We start from the raw sequence: 15,829 nt of genomic DNA on the forward strand, positions 1-15,829 counted from the left end.
CGGCTATGCATTTGGTCCCTGACTCTCAATACCTACCCAAGATAATCCAAGGTTGTCTAATACCGTATAGAATTTAACCCAATTTCCAGGTCCAGTGACCTAAGATAGCATTGGTATAGTTTCAACCTTTCACAGGGCATAATTAATGTGTCTGTACATTCCTCATATTATTTTGCACATTTTTACGACCAATACAGCAATCTACCAGAGATCAGAACCCTCATTATGCAAAGTACTGCATAAAGATATAGGAAAAGACAGTCCTTTCCCCAAAGGGCTTACAGTTTAAATAGACCAGAGATCCAAAGAATGGGAAAAAGGAATGCTTAATGTTAGTTGTGATACATTCTAGACACTGAATATATCACTAGAAAAGTCTGTCCTGTTTGAGGGCTAGTCTACAGTAGAAAATTAGATTGACCCAGCTTTGTCACTCAGGGATGTGAAAATTCCACCTTTCTGAGCAATTCAGTTAGGCCGACCTAAGTTCCCAAGTAGAGAGCGCTAGGTGGATGGAAGAATTCTTCTGTTGACCCAGCTACTGCCTCTCGGGGAGGTGGATTAACAACAGTGATGGGAGAACCCCTTCCGTTGTAGTAAGTGACTACGCTGAAGTGCTACTGTGGTGCAGCTGCAGCATTGTAGTTGTGCCATTGTGGTTTAGGTGTAGACATAGCCTAAGCCTCTCTCTCTCTAACTCCTATTCTTCCTTATGTGTAACCTCTTTACACTGCTCCAGAAATGTAAATGGAGACTAGATGACCCTCTCTGAATACCTCTATTATTTATAACATGGTTCTGTGACCAGCATACAGTTATGTAATAATTCTGTGCCAGCCCAACTCCTGGATCCTGACATAGGGAACATGTTGGAGGAGGGAGGAATTGTGTTGGGAGCGTATTGTGCTCTAGTTATTCTGTGCTCGCACAATGACCCAGGGAAGGCTGCTATAAATTGTACTGGACAGGACCAGAATTAGAAAAGTACAATGGTAGCTGAAAGCCAGTTGTGCCCATCTCTTCATCCCCCAACTCTCCTGAGCCAAGCTCAGAGGAGGAAGAACTGAGAATCTTGCTCTCTAGCTGATATAGGCTATGTCTACATGGCTGGTGGCACAGCCGGCAGTGCAGGATCAATTCGATTGAGCACCAGTAAAGACTCGCTCAATTGAACCCAAAAGTTGAGTCTGTAAATCCACCATGGCAAGTAGCATAGTGTTGCATTGACGAGAGGGCATTTCCCGTCGACACAACGCAGTGAAGACGCCGCGGTAAGCAGACATTAGGAATTTGATGGAAGATACGCAGGTTACTGTACTGTACTGTAGCTTGCATATCTCTTGTCGACTGCTGCTGAAATCCATGGCCAGTATAGATCAGGCCATGTTCCAATGACCTAAAGCGCTGTGTGGCTCAAAAGCTTGTCTCTCTCACTAACAGAAATTGGTCCAGGAAAAGAGATTACCTCACCCACCTTGTCTCTCTAATATCCTGGGATCTACACATTAGATGTCAGAGTTGCTACTTACAGGCTGTCTATGCAAGCAGTTAACACATTTTACATTGCAAAAGCAATACATGGGGTCAGGAACCCTGTAAATGCAGAACTAGGAAAGGAATTAGTTAACACTATGGAGTTTGCTGGAGTCAGCCCATCCAGTGATTTGGGGAAGTGTGAATCTTCCTGAGGAGTGGAAGAAATTCAAGTATCATGCAGAATTTGAATTCTGGATCTCCTGAAATTCAAAGAGGAAGAGGAAAAAGGTTTCTAATCTGGGTTGAAGAGAAAGGTAGAGACATGTATTATACTTGGATAGATGTATCAACTGATGAGGAAAAATAGAGCTGAGAGTATATTGCAATAGGTTGACATATCACCCCAAAGCTAATCCAGTCTCTCCTCCAAACCCCCTCATACTCACCATTCAAAATGTTACCTAGGTATGAAAGTGAGCTAATGGGGTGTAAGATATTTTCACTGCAGACTGTAAAACACAATGAGATTGCACAATATTTACACAGTAAAACAGAGAAAGGCTGCTGTGTTCTTACACCTTGCTCATCACAAAGATGTATTTATTTGTATTTTTTGGGGAATACAAAATTCCAGTGGATACCACTGGAGCTATCATAATCCTTTGTAGGTATAAATGCCAAGAAAGCTGATCCTAACGAGTGACTAAACATCAGGCTAATACAATATTTGAGTCTTAAAGATACCTGGAATATCAAGGCTGGTCTTCCCTACTTTTGCTGAGGTACACTATAGAGGGCCAAAAAACTGTAGGGGGGGAACAGTTTTACCCCTTGCTGAATGGGAATAAGTGGGAGGGAGATCCTCAATTTTCACTAACATTCCAGCTGTCATCTTTGCTCCCAACAGTGTGTGTGTCATTTTTAGGTGTTAAAAACAAAGAGTGAAGTGTTAAGCAGTATGACCAAAACTCTCTTCACTTGTGAACTCTTCAGATTTTACTTGTTTGTTATTTGTGATGTCATAAGCTTAATAGTTCTCCAGTTGTCCATAGAATCTTCCTGGGGAAAAAAAAGGTAGACAAGGCCTAAATTTCTAAAACATTATTTTTTGGGGAAAAATAAGCATTCAGACAATCTTTATACATCATAAAGAAGCAGAAATAGTCAAATACATTTTTCCGTTTTGAAAATCTAGCACATGTAAAGCTTTAGGTGCCTGATCCAATGTTCCGTGAGTCAGTGGAAGTCTTTCCACTCACTTGGATGGGTTTTGGATCACGTCCCAAAAATGCATCATCATAAAGTACCACCACCTTACGAAATTAAAAAAAGGACTTTGATAATGACCAGACCAGTTGTTTAGAGATAATCATTGGAAGTAGTAGAGCCATTCCATTGGCTGGTTTGATTTAGTTACAGAAAATTTAGCAGCCACTTTCAGAAAAATCCTTCATTCTGTATGTTTCTGGCTGAAGACAGAATTACCAGAAAAGCTTGGTTTACAATGATCCCACTGAAATTTTGTGAAGACAACTACACGTGGTCTAGAAAAGAATATTAGAGCAGTCATTTCACATAAGAGAAAGGCTCATTCTAGCAGAATGTCATCTCAAGATCTGTGCTTCCTCCTTGAATGGCCAAATGGCCACACAGGAACTTGCCCAGTGAAACTGCTGTGGTTCTGCAGCAGAAGAGGGAAGGAGGTAGGGATTTAGAAACCATGCACACAAGTTGCCTGGGGCAAAGCCAATGTGTGGCCTGAAGATTCTTGATGCTGAATTTCCACTGGCCATTCTCCATCACAGAGGGAGAGCACACGGGATGAAATTTACCCCTATTCTGGGAGCTAGTAAAAAAAACCCTTTTAGTATTTTCTTTTGTTGGTTCTATATTTTATTGACCTTCAGTTTCATCAGATGTCCCTATAACAGAGATTAATTGGTTTTCCCCATGCTCCCCAATACAAAAGATCTCAGTCAAGACCTTCCTAGTGTCTCTCCTTTCCATAAATGTAGTTAATGCAATCTCTCATCATGTATAAATCAATTCTTGATTTAGCCCTAAGTGGAGCACAGGATCTGGTCCAAGAGGTGAATATAGCTGAACCACTTGGTAATAGTGACTATAACATAATAAAATTTAACATCCCTGGGGGGCGGGGAGAGAGGAGAAACACCAAAACAGCCCACCATGGCAGCATTTAATTTCAGAAATTTCAAAAATGAGGAAGTTAATTAAACAAAAATTAAAAGGTGCCGTGCCAAAAGTGAAACCCCTGCATGTTCCATGGAAACTTTTAAAGACCCCATAATAGCAGCTCAATTTAAATATATACTCCAAATTAAAAAACATAGTAAGAGGACCAAAAAATTGCCACTGTGGTTAAACAACAAAGTAAAAGAAGCAGTTAGTGGCAAAAAGGCATTTGAAAAGTGGAAGTTAAATCCTATTGAGCAAAATAGAAAGGAGCATAAACTCTGGGAAATGAAGTGTAAAAATATAATTAGGAAGCCAAAAAAGAATTTGAAGACTACCTAGCTAGACTCAAAAAGTAACAGCAAACATTTTTTTAAGTACATCATAAGCAAAAAAGCCTGCTAAACAACCAGAGGTGCCACTGGACGATTGAGAAGATAAGGTTATAGCGGAGAAACTAAATGAATTCTTTGCATCAGTTTTCACGGCTGAGGATGTGAGGGAGAGTCCCAAACCTAAGCCATTCTTTTTAAGTGAGAAATCTGAGGTGTCTTTAGAGGAGGTTTTGGGAAAATTGATAAATTAAACAGTAATAAGTCACCAGGACCAGATGGTATCCACCCAAAAGTTCTGAAGGAACTCAAATGTGAAATTGCAGAACTATTAACTGTGATATGTAACCTATCATTTAAATCAGCTTCTCTACCAGATGACTGGAGGATAGCTAATATGATGCCAATTTTTAAAAAAGGCTCCAGAGGCGATCCCGGCAATTACAGGCCAGTAAGCCTAACTTCAGTACTAGGTAAATTGGTTGAAAATATAGTAAAGAACAGATTTATCAGACATATAGATGAATATGATTTATTGGGAAAGAGTCAACATGGTTTTTGTAAAAGGAAATCATGCCTCACCAATCTACTAGAATTCTTTGAGGGAATCAAGTATGTGGACAAGGGTGATTCAATGGATACAGTGTACTTAGATTTTTAGAAAGACTTTGACAAGGTCCCTCATCAAAGGCTCTTAAGCAAAGTAAGCAGCCATGGGATAAGAGGGAAAGTCTTTTCATGGATCAATAACTGGTTAAAAGATAGGAAACAAATGGTAGGAAAAAAAAGGTCAGTTTTCAGAATGGAGAGAAGTAATTAGTGATGTCCCCCATCACTATAGTTATGTCCAAAGCAGACTGCAAAGAGTTGCAAAGGGATCTCACAAAACTAGGTGACTGGGCAACAAAATGGCAGATGAAATTCAATGTTGATAATGCAAAGTAATGCACGTTGAAAAACATAATCCCAACAATACATATAAAATGATGGGGTCTAAGTTAGCTGTTACCACTCAAGAAAGAAATCTTGGAGTCATTGAGGATAGTTCTCTGAAAACATCCACTCAATGTGCAGCAGCAATCAAAAAAGCTAACAGAATGTTGGGAATCATTAGAAAAGGGATAGATAATAAGAGAGAAAATATCATATTGCCTCTTTCTAAATACTAGGTATGCCCACATCTTGAATACTGTGTGCAGATCTGGTCGCCCATTCTCAAAAAGATACATTAGAATTGGAAAAGGTACAGAAAGGGCAACTAAAAATGATTAGGGCTATGGAAAATATGGATTGATAAGACTGAGACTTTTGAGCTTGGAAAAGAGACAACTAAGTATGGATATGACAGAGGTTTATAAAATCATGACTGGTATGGAGAAAGTAAATAAGGAAGTTCAGGTGCATCTTTATTGACCTTACTGGATTTGCATTGACTTATACCAGGTTGCAATGTATCCAGATATGTTCAATCAACTGCAAGTGGCTTAGGGTTTGGTCTCAGAGATTTTAACTCTTCTCAGTATTTGTTTGAAAAATGAAAAAGAAGAATTTTCTTCTCAGATAGTCCCTGATACAGTTAACTGTAAAACTTCCATCTTGAGCAATGGATAAATGTCTTATTCCTCATTTTGTTGATCCACAGAGTTCACACACATGAGGAAAGTGGGTGATTTTAGTATCTACTATTTCTATTCAGTGAGAAAACAGGAATAAAAGACCTAAAAAATTCATTTCTCAGATAATTAAAGAAGTAGAATTCAATGAACAAAAACACTGAAAAGATTTAAAGATGACCAGTGGAAGCCTCGCACTAAGGGGTCTTGGACAAAGGTTATGGCAGATGATCAGTCCTTCAAACCTCAACCAAGAGTTTTTCTGTGGTTACAAGTTCATAACATCTGTTAGCTCAGAACAAACACACCCATCTAAGAGTCCCTCCTTTGTACAGTTTGGGTCTTTGAGTTTAGGACCCTGAGAATAGGTAATCAGCATACAATTGCCCTCTCCTCAGGGCCTAGCTTTAAATGGCTGGGAAGGGGGGGTTGCATAAATGAGAGGGAGGAAAGGAGGCAAACATTGCTTTGTTCTCCCTCTAGACATTTCCCAAGAAATCCACTTAATATGTATTGTCCCAAAGATCATTCTTGTCTGCTACCTTGTTCAATATAGTTCTTTGATTATCCTTGCTAACAATAATATCTAACCTTTGCATTTAATACCATGGACTACATATACTTAATGTAATAAGGTTTTTCAAGGGTATTTCAGGAAATTGGCATATCTGTCACAGGATCAAGCCTCTGTCTGGACTAGAAAAGGGCATGTGGCCTACAGTAGCAAAGATAATGGTGAAACAGGCACTTACATATGCCCCCAATGCAGCCTGCAATAGGTCTGGCTTCATATTCTGATGTTATGGAACATTCCCATTTAAAACAATTGCCTCATTTAGCAGGAAGCAGACAAAGAATAGTTACTATGCCACTTGTGCATCAAACGATGCTGCAGCCTTGACACATTTTTTTTTTGCTAATGATACTAATGCAAATACTTCGATAATGAATCAAGGTGCATCTTGCCAATCATCACATTCCCATAAAGGACAGCTAGGTTTCCACCACTATGGATGGAAAAGTTGGTTCAGACAAAAACCTCATCTGGAGGTCTGCAAACAAGAAGAAGAAGGACCTCTATATACTCTAAGCAGGATAAATGAAAACATACATGAATATTTTTAATTAGCTCCATTATATATATTTATCCAAGGAGAAGAAAAAGACAATACCCTTGGAGATGAACACAGTTTATGTTTCCTCCCCTTCCCTCCCCCGCCTTCTTCCGATTCCTTCTTTTCTTTCTTTCTCTCTCTCTTTTTCTTTCTACCTTCTTTCTCTACTTTTATGTTTTCCGGTGAAAAGTTTTTGTCCATAAGATGAGATAATTTCCCATAGAACTGTATGATACCAATTCAGTGGACTCTGCAAAAACTCAGCCATTGCCAATAGTAACCTCAAAGTGGCCTCTAGCTACCATGGTTTTCTCCTTAGTAAACAATAGGAAATAATTGCGTAGTACCATATGGTATCTGGAGGTAAATGCTGACGTTTTAATGGTGGCATTTCCCAGACAGAGCATCCAGGTGAGGTGCTATTAAGTTTTTGTGTAATGCACAGGCAATTGGAACTGGACACAGAGTAAAACAAATCTCATGCAAGCACCTTAACCAGTGAGTGATCGCTGAACATTGTTAGAAATTGATGTCAGCGTCACTGGGGATGTGCAGAGGTATAAAGAGACAGATAAAGCCAGACAAAGAATTCAGCATGATTTGAGGTCCTGGGATCTGCTACCACTTCATGAAAATGACACTCCATGTCTCTGCGATGGGATTTAATGGTTGCAGATAGCAGTGGTGTCACAAGAGGTTGCCCTGCAGTCAAATGAGGTTGTCACTCAAGACGAACACATTCGACAGAGAAATAGGTGACACTATCCCCACTCCCAGAATGGCAGGTATAACAGGGTGGCATGTTCCTTTAAGGGCCAGAGGTCTTGGGCCAGCCAGCCCAGTGCATTAATCAGATCCAGCTGAGCAGGGGACAGGTGTTCCTTACGAAGAGCTGCAGGAAGGGAGTGGTGAAGGTGGAGGGGAAAGTGTTGGTGTCGTGTCTGGCCTGCAGCGAGAAGCTGTGGGAAGGAATAATTTTCTGCAGTCACTCCTGAATCAGAAAAAGACTTCAGAAAGGAAGGACCAGGGGAGCATTCCTCTGGCCATGGTCTCATATATGGGGCAGAGAACCGAGCTGAAAAAATCCAAGGAGCTGCAGGATAGCAAAGGGGACATTTCCTGCTCATCTCTGACAGTACTGGGGTGAAGGAAATATAGAGGCCAAAGAGCAGAAAAAGAACCCAGGAGGGACATGATACTTTCATTAAGTGTGGGGTGGGAGGACGTTGTTATTGCTTTGTTTGAAGAAAGACTGGAGACGGAAGAAGAGCCAAGAGTGAAAGAAGGTGGCCAAGCCTGAGGTATTTTGAGTTACAATATGGGACTCTAGTTTATATCTTTGAGATGTGTAATAATAAATTACTCCATGACAAGGGGTTCTCAACACAAGCAAATGTTTGAGGAGTGTTTGCAGTGACCCCAAGAAGGGGGGAAACTAAGGCTGGGTGCTATGAAGGGGAACCCAAGAGGGGCCTGACAGTGACTCTGCCATTTCGCCACAGAGAGTTCATACAGGCAACAACCACAGCAGGTTGAGACAAGAGACCAAAGATATGGAACCACCAGAATAAGTGGACTTGCTGCCTCCTGACAGTGGGGGAGCCCCACTGGTCCAAGTGACAGCACAGGGCGTTTCAAAGATCAAGTCAAGAGAGTCAGCAAGTTTAGTTATTAGATTGAACATAAGTATTTGTAATTGTGTTACATAAATGCTGGGGTCTAAGTGTTTACTGTTACTAAATCTTGGCGTGGTATTCAGGATTGTGCCATTCAGAGCTGAGCATCTCAGACAGAGAGTCTGGACGGGGCTTTGTGAAGCTCTTGCTATGCACAGCCAGTTAGAACTGCCAGGGCCCAAGCATAATTTTTTTGGGCCCAGTACAAACTTGTAACACGGGCCCCCTCCCACACACATACCACAATCCCTCATCCCATACGTACAATTTCATGAGCCATGAAAAAAAATTTTCCTCATGGTAATGGGGGTTGCAGCCTGGGCCAGGCCCCCCAAGGTCTCCAGGCCCCAGTATAGTGCATCCTTCCCCTCTTCCCCCCCCCCCCCCATGTGGGGGCCCTGAGAACCGCACACAAAATAAACCAGATCTCTTGCAAGTACCTTAAGCATTGAGTGATTACCAAACACCGCACTAGAGCACTGGCTTTGAGTATCACTATATTTTCTCAATGGAAATCTATTTTAAACAATGGAAAACAGGTTATTGTGAGAGATGCTACTGCTCATACAGAGGTTGGTTTTGTGGGGGAAAAAATGCCTTGATAATTTTGCCATCAATTATAGCAAGGAGTCCTTCAATCATAATTGTCTACAAATATTTGAAGGGTGTCAACACCAAAGGTGAAGAGGACTTTGTCTGGGTAGTATAAAGAGGGTAAAACTAGATGTAAAAAGAAGAAATTAAGAGTTGAAAATTGTAGGTTAAATATCAAGAAAATCTTCTAACGGTCAGATCAGTGGGAATAGACTCCCTCTAAAGAGGTGGAAGACCCAATGATAAGAGCATTCAATCCAGCCTAGGCAAAGCATTAGAAAATGTAGAACGCATTCCTGTTTTCCATTTATGAACAAATCTTCATTCATGCTAGACCTTCCCTTACTTTCCAGCTTGTGCACCACACCCCACCTTTGTCACCTGCTCCAAAGGACCCAGGACAATGAATTTTCATGTACATTAGGGAACCAAGCCTCTGAATGTCATCCAAAAGCATTACTACTACATACCAAAACCCAGCTAAATACTCCACTTCTCATCCCTCCAACATCCTGTACATGCAATTTATGCAGCATACTAGTTTTGTTTTGTTTTTTCCTAAACATCCTACACAGAGCCCTAGAGCCATCAGGCATTTGTTTGCTCATACCACTCTTGAAATATCTTGGGGACTGAAGAACAGTCTCAGTTTTTACAATGGAGTAAATTCATTCCCAGTGTAACTCCACTGATATAAATAAGGCAGAGATGCTCCAGAACCCATGAAGTATAGATTTGGCACCAAACTTCCTCAGAGCTCAGAGGTATTTGAATGCAGGATTTGGATTGGGCCCATCTCTAAAACAAGCTATATGTTTTTATTTTTTTTATCCCCAAAGGCAAGAAAGGAGCGAGAACACTGTAGCTAAACTTAATTTGGGAGAAAATAAATCTCTTCACTCCTTGGCCAAGATACCTATTGCCACAAGTTCACCTTCTCTGTCTCGGCTGCAAGGCAGATATGGATAGATGGATGATGTGTTTAAAAGAGCTGAAATAGTTCCGCTTGACAGAAGAGGAAATGACTTTTAACCCAGTAACTTGACACAGGTTGTTTTTGCTTGTTAACAAGCAGCCAACGGTCCTGGTATGAGAGGCATTGCAACAGGTGCAGGCCAAGTAGACACATGGTAGATTGACAGACTGCCCATCTCACAAGCTGAAAAAGTAAAGGGTTGGGGGCTGGGAGAGTAGACTGAACAGGGAATGTTTTGCAAAGAGCTATTTGCATCAGTGATAAAAAAAATAAATAAAAATCACTAGCTAAAGGCTTGAGCATGTGAACGCTGCCCGTCATCACTCACTTAAAATAACAGTGAGTGTACATCCCTGGCATTCTGAGACCTGCTGAACTTTTCGGCCCCTTCATTAGAGCTCCAGCAAGCTGCTTTGGAAACTAAAAAGCAGAGGACTGGCTGTCTAACAACCTGTTTAACAGCTTAAGCCCAACTTAGTTAGGCTGTTAAACAGCTGATTTAGCTGAGGTTAGTCCTGCTTTGAAGAGGGGGCTGGACTAGATGACCTCCTGAGGTCCCTTCCAACCCTAATCTTCTGTGATTCTATGATTCTAACACTTGCATAGTGGAGCACACTACTCCAAGTTCGGGGCGTAGCATGGATTTCAACTGACTCACTAACAAATGTGCTGGTGAACAAGATCTTATGTTTCTGTAGGAAATTGTGTTATAGTAATTACATCCCATCAGCTCTTAAAAAACCCAGACCAAATGGCTCATGTCCCTCATTGTCTGGAAAGGAGTATCTAGTAAACAAATCCCCCACTTTATAAAACAACCCAAACCTTAGGGAAGTTGCAGCAGCGCTAACTTCCCTATGCTCTACTAATCTTGCCTGGATTTGTTAGTCACATAAAAGAAGGGTTCTGTAATCATTTGGTGCCCACTGTAGTTCACTGAGCACTAAGCTGAACTAAAGTTGTTTGATTTAGAATTTCATTCTGGATTTAACTGGGATATAAGTTATGACAGGATTCAGGTAATTTATTTTCCTTAAAGGCTATATACGCAATTTTTGGAGGAATCCCCAACAGAAAGCATACTATTGCCTGCTGTATCACTGAGTCTGGAGAGAAGAAAGGTTTGAGGTACAGGTAAATTACAGGCAAGGGTGGCTTCACTGAGAGGTCCTGAGTTCAAATACACTACAAGAAGGAATGCATGGCTCTATACCTAGGGCTCTGCATCTTAGTGGCACCATTCCCAGCCATGTCACTGTGCAATGAGGTCAAAGTCACATGCCTCTACGGAGACCGGTAGGGCAAAATCTGCTAGTGAGAGCACTTGGTGGTTTGCACAGTATCCAACACAATTGGGTCCCATTCCTGACTACAACCTCTGGCTCTACTGCCATACAAAATGTTTAATGGAAAAGAAGGAGCCAGAAATTCAAATTATGCTGATTTATAGCAGCTGAGGATATGGCCCATTATTATTATTATTATTAAACACATTAGAGATAGGAAAAACTGAGGTGCAGAATGGTTAGGCCCAATACAGTCAAGCTATAATTAGGCCCAAAAGTGACTTTAGTGACAGTGGTTCTGAGCACTGCCATCTTCCATCAACAATATTCAGCACCTCTGGATATCAAGCCACTTCGATTTAAGAGCCTAGCTATGAATTTAGTTGCCCAACTTTAAAGTTTGAAAATCTTGGCAAACCAACATACTTAGCAAGTCAGTGGCAAAGCTGGGAATACAAGACAGGAGACCTATCCCTTAGTTCCCTACTCTACCATTAGTACAACTGCCATTTTGATTTCCAGGGGTATCTCTGAAACCTGTTATATCTCCAGAACCAGAATTAACTCTTTAAGTACCCACTGAATATGTAAGTAAAAGCCCAGTACATTTATCTTTACTTATGCTGAGGTGAACCTATGCCTGTGAGAGAGGTGGTAACAGAACCTAAGGTGATGATTGATGGATGGGGTATCTTTAAAGATACTCTTTTGTAGAACTGGTCTGGAAAAGATAAATATTTTGGAGGCAATTTTCTAAACAAATCAAATATTCTCTTTTTTTCAATTTTTTTTTTTTGGTGTGGAATGTGATTTTCTTCAAAGGAAAATCAAAGAAAATGCAGTTTTTTTAGAAATTGAAAATGGAAAAATGTTCAGGCTTTTTTTTTTTTTTTTTTTTAAGTTAAACATTTTCAGTTAATGTTAGTTTTGGCAAACAATTTTTGGGTTTTGGTTTTTCATCAAAAAAGCAGAAATGTCAAACGAAGCAAAAGTTTTCTGTAAAAATTTGTTTGGAAAAAAACCCCAAGCCATTTTTTCACTGAAAAAAGGTTTAGATGGGAACATTTTCAAACCAGCTCTATATTTTTGTACCTTTATTTATAAACTATTCTCCGATTGGTCTAGGATTATTTACGTTTAATAGAAACTAATGGACAACTACATAGCAGTTTGATTGGCTATTAAAAAGTCCATTTGATGTATAATTCAGGATATTTAGAACCTAACATCTTTGTAAAGCAAAGTGCAGCCGGATGCTTGTGTTAGTGCACAGGAAAATGGCTGTGAAGATTTTGAAGGCAGTGATGTATCAATCCAGTTACTGAGAAGTAACAGTGTTACAGTCTGCTGTAATCCAGTTTTAAGGATGCAGTGCTAACAATGCATCAGTTTTACATCATAAATCCAATTAAAGCTTAGCAAGATTCACAGTTTTTGTACCAAGCAGAAACTATAAGTATGAAAATATCGCAAGATACCAGACAAAATAACTGATATATCAGTTTGGCCCCTAATTGATGCTTCAGAAGAAATAATATTCTTTACCACCTGCCATCCTCCACGTGGCTAATAGTGTAATCCTCAAAATGGGGTTAAGAAGGTTGAGGCAGGAATTCATTCCTACCCCTGCAGTGATCACCTGCTTCCCTGAACTGTAAGATTTCACTACCCCTCTTTTAGAGTATGTAGCTGCAATTATTGTTGCTCAGAAAATTACCTAGCCATTAAATACCAGCTACCGTATTTAATCCTGTGACTTCCTGCAGACTACATCCTGTGCAAAGGAATTGAAATTGTTTGTCTTCCACGTTATCTGCTATCAGTTGCACCACATAACCCCTTTTTCATTCTTAAACCATGAGAAAGTGCAAAAAGGGAAGGGCAAAACAACTGGTTTTTACTATTTGCTCCATAATTGCAACTTCCACAGTTAAATTCCAATCAAAAAAATTTTCTCCTCCAGTCTAATTTTTGCAGTCTCTCATCATATGAGCCTTAGTCCTGTCAACACTCAGAGTTGGGGGTGGGTGGAGGAGAAATGATGGCATTTCCCACCAACAGAGCAGCATTATTATTCTCTATGTATCAGAGTGATGGAAGGCCCCAACACTTTATTCCTTTTTTTTTTTTTAACATTAATTTTCCTTTTCGCAGTCAGCAACAATGCAAAGGGGGCACTTGATGCAACTACCTACAAAATCACACCTGGATTGCTGGCCAGCAATGCCATGCAAATTAGTTGAAGCTCACATTGCTCTAACCAGGCACCCCTCCTACCTTTGACACATCTAGCCACTCCTCTGGCAGTCTTCTCTTCTAGAGACTTCAGCCAGAATGCTGAGGTACAGAATTACCTCTGCCAACCCTTTGCCATCTCCCGTGGCATAGAGGAGTGGCTATCAGGGGAAAGAATCATTCCCAGTATTAGAAATAGCTGAGATCACGATAAGGGTATATACTGAGTTGGATTTTCAAAAGCACTCGGTGCTGACCCAGCTCTGCTCCAACTGATGCAATGGTACAACTCCCATTGATTTCAGTGGATGCACAGTTAGGCCAACACTTTGGAAAATCCCACCAAGCGCATCTCTTTATAAACAGCAACTCACCAACTCTTCTTGAAGTAAGAGAAACCTCTGGCATGACTGTTTTTAATACCTGGGATCCCAGTTTCTAACTGAAGACCATGAAAGACTGCCATGAATACCAGTGGATGTTAGCTTCCAGTAGATAATTTACTTGGATTTTTCAAAAAGCTTTTTAAAAATACATTTATTACAAAAATAAAACAATCTTGAGGAGCAGAACAAATGTGCAGGAACAAGTTATGCCCTTAGTTATACCCAGATGCCCCCACTGACTTGAACAGAGTAGCATATGAGTAATTAAAAGGCAGAATGACTCCTAGCAGAGCAGAGCTAAGGGGTCATAGTGTAAATGAGATCACATCAGTAGATAATGATAAAAATGGAGTCCAGGAAATATTAGTATAATACATTTTCTATTACTATATCATGCCATTGCAGAAAACAAGTACAAGACAAAGGGTGAACAGTTAGAAAGTGAATCACATATTCTTTTTCATACACACACCAATATAGGGAGTCCAGTTTCCAAAACATGGGCTCCTTACTAGGCAATGTAAATTCCACATGCATATACTTACATTCTATGTTTATGTTAATCATTTAAATGCCTATTGAATACCGAAGCGTGAGACTGCCATGCTCCATTAAGGTCCTCATGCACTGAAATTAGCCCCACATCATACAGTATATAATATATGCACTTGTATTTACTTATAAATATTAGCAACATTCAATTTGATATTCCTCATAAGTGTAGTTTGATTTCTACATGGCTGGGGGGGAGGGGGGGAGCAGCTTTAGTCAGGCCAGTGCAGCCATAGGGGGCAAATTCCAAGCCTGGCTGAGGCTTGTAGTTCCTGCCTCCCACAAACTACACCCATGCCTTACACACAAAATCAAGCACCCCTAGTTTTATATCACATAATGCCATTGTGACAGCTATGCAATAACTAGCAGGATTAATATTGATTATTAAACAATGGAAGTGACTAAGAAACAGAGAAAAGCAGTGACTAGGTTGGGGTGGGGAAGGAAAGGGGGGGTTGTGGATGAACACTATGCATTAGATTTTTAAAAGGAAGCATTTTAATTTTTCCTTAGGCCGACCCAATTTGAAATGAGAACATGTGAGATACGACTCAAGCATTTCTCTCCTTTTTGAGCAAGTGATTTATGTCTTGATGTGGCTGTCTGGATTACTGAGCTGAATGTTGTGATCATGTCAGTCTGTCATGCATACATTTATGAACTCTAGGCTAATATTCATGCAGGGCAGTATGCAACCTTGTCATACTATAAAGGTACAATGATGAGAACTGAAAACATGGCCTTGAGGTTTTCTTTGCTTACCTGGTTTTCAGCGGCAGCCAAATAATTAAATAAGAAAACTATATCCACATTTAATAAGCAGGTGAGGTATGAAAAATCGACCTCCTTGAACATTTGCCTTTTATCATCCATAGATTATACTGTAAGGAACTAAGATTAGATTTACAGCAAGGCAGCCCTATTCATCTATTATGTTCATATTTAAAGATACAGCACCCTTTCCCTGTCCTCTTGGGAAGAAGGTGTGAACTCCAGGGGAGTTCTGTTTTTGCAATGAAGGTACTTATATAAATCAATCAATGCAGGGATACTTTTCTTTCTTGTCAAACTACTCTTTATTAAAATGCTTATCTATTACTCTTGTCAAAGTACTTTCACTCACTCACAACCTGAGTGAATTATTTTCATTGCTCTGCTCTTCCAAGTTATATTTCACTGTTCCTGTGGAAGAAAATAAAGATTGATAGAAGAAAAATTAAAATATGCTTCAGTGGTGAGATTTTTTCAAAAGTGCTCAGCGTTGGCCTAAATCTGTTCCCATTGAAATGGTTGGGAGTTTTATCAGTGACCACAATGAGAGAGCAGAGTTAAGCCAACACTGGACACTATGGAAAAACCCACCCTAGAAAAACTCTGTGCTATTTCACA

At 40.1% G+C, this 15,829-nt stretch overlaps 1 protein-coding gene across 1 annotated transcript in view; it reads right to left on the reverse strand.

Annotated features, from left to right (window-relative positions):
• Nucleotides 1-2,063: 2,063 nt before the first annotated feature.
• The window catches only part of ANTXR2 (ANTXR cell adhesion molecule 2), a 222,701-nt gene continuing 208,935 nt past the window's right edge, over nt 2,064-15,829 (reverse strand). The window contains exon 17 of the mRNA XM_067557088.1: nt 2,064-2,535. Within this exon, the coding sequence (XP_067413189.1) occupies nt 2,473-2,535 (63 nt within the window). The 3' untranslated portion in view covers nt 2,064-2,472. The remainder of the gene's footprint in view (nt 2,536-15,829) is intronic.

Source organism: Emydura macquarii, unplaced genomic scaffold, assembly GCF_026122565.2.
Source record: "Emydura macquarii macquarii isolate MOO-44397 ecotype Brisbane River unplaced genomic scaffold, CSIRO-AGI_Emac_v2 contig_1790, whole genome shotgun sequence".
Taxonomy (NCBI): domain Eukaryota; kingdom Metazoa; phylum Chordata; order Testudines; family Chelidae; genus Emydura; species Emydura macquarii.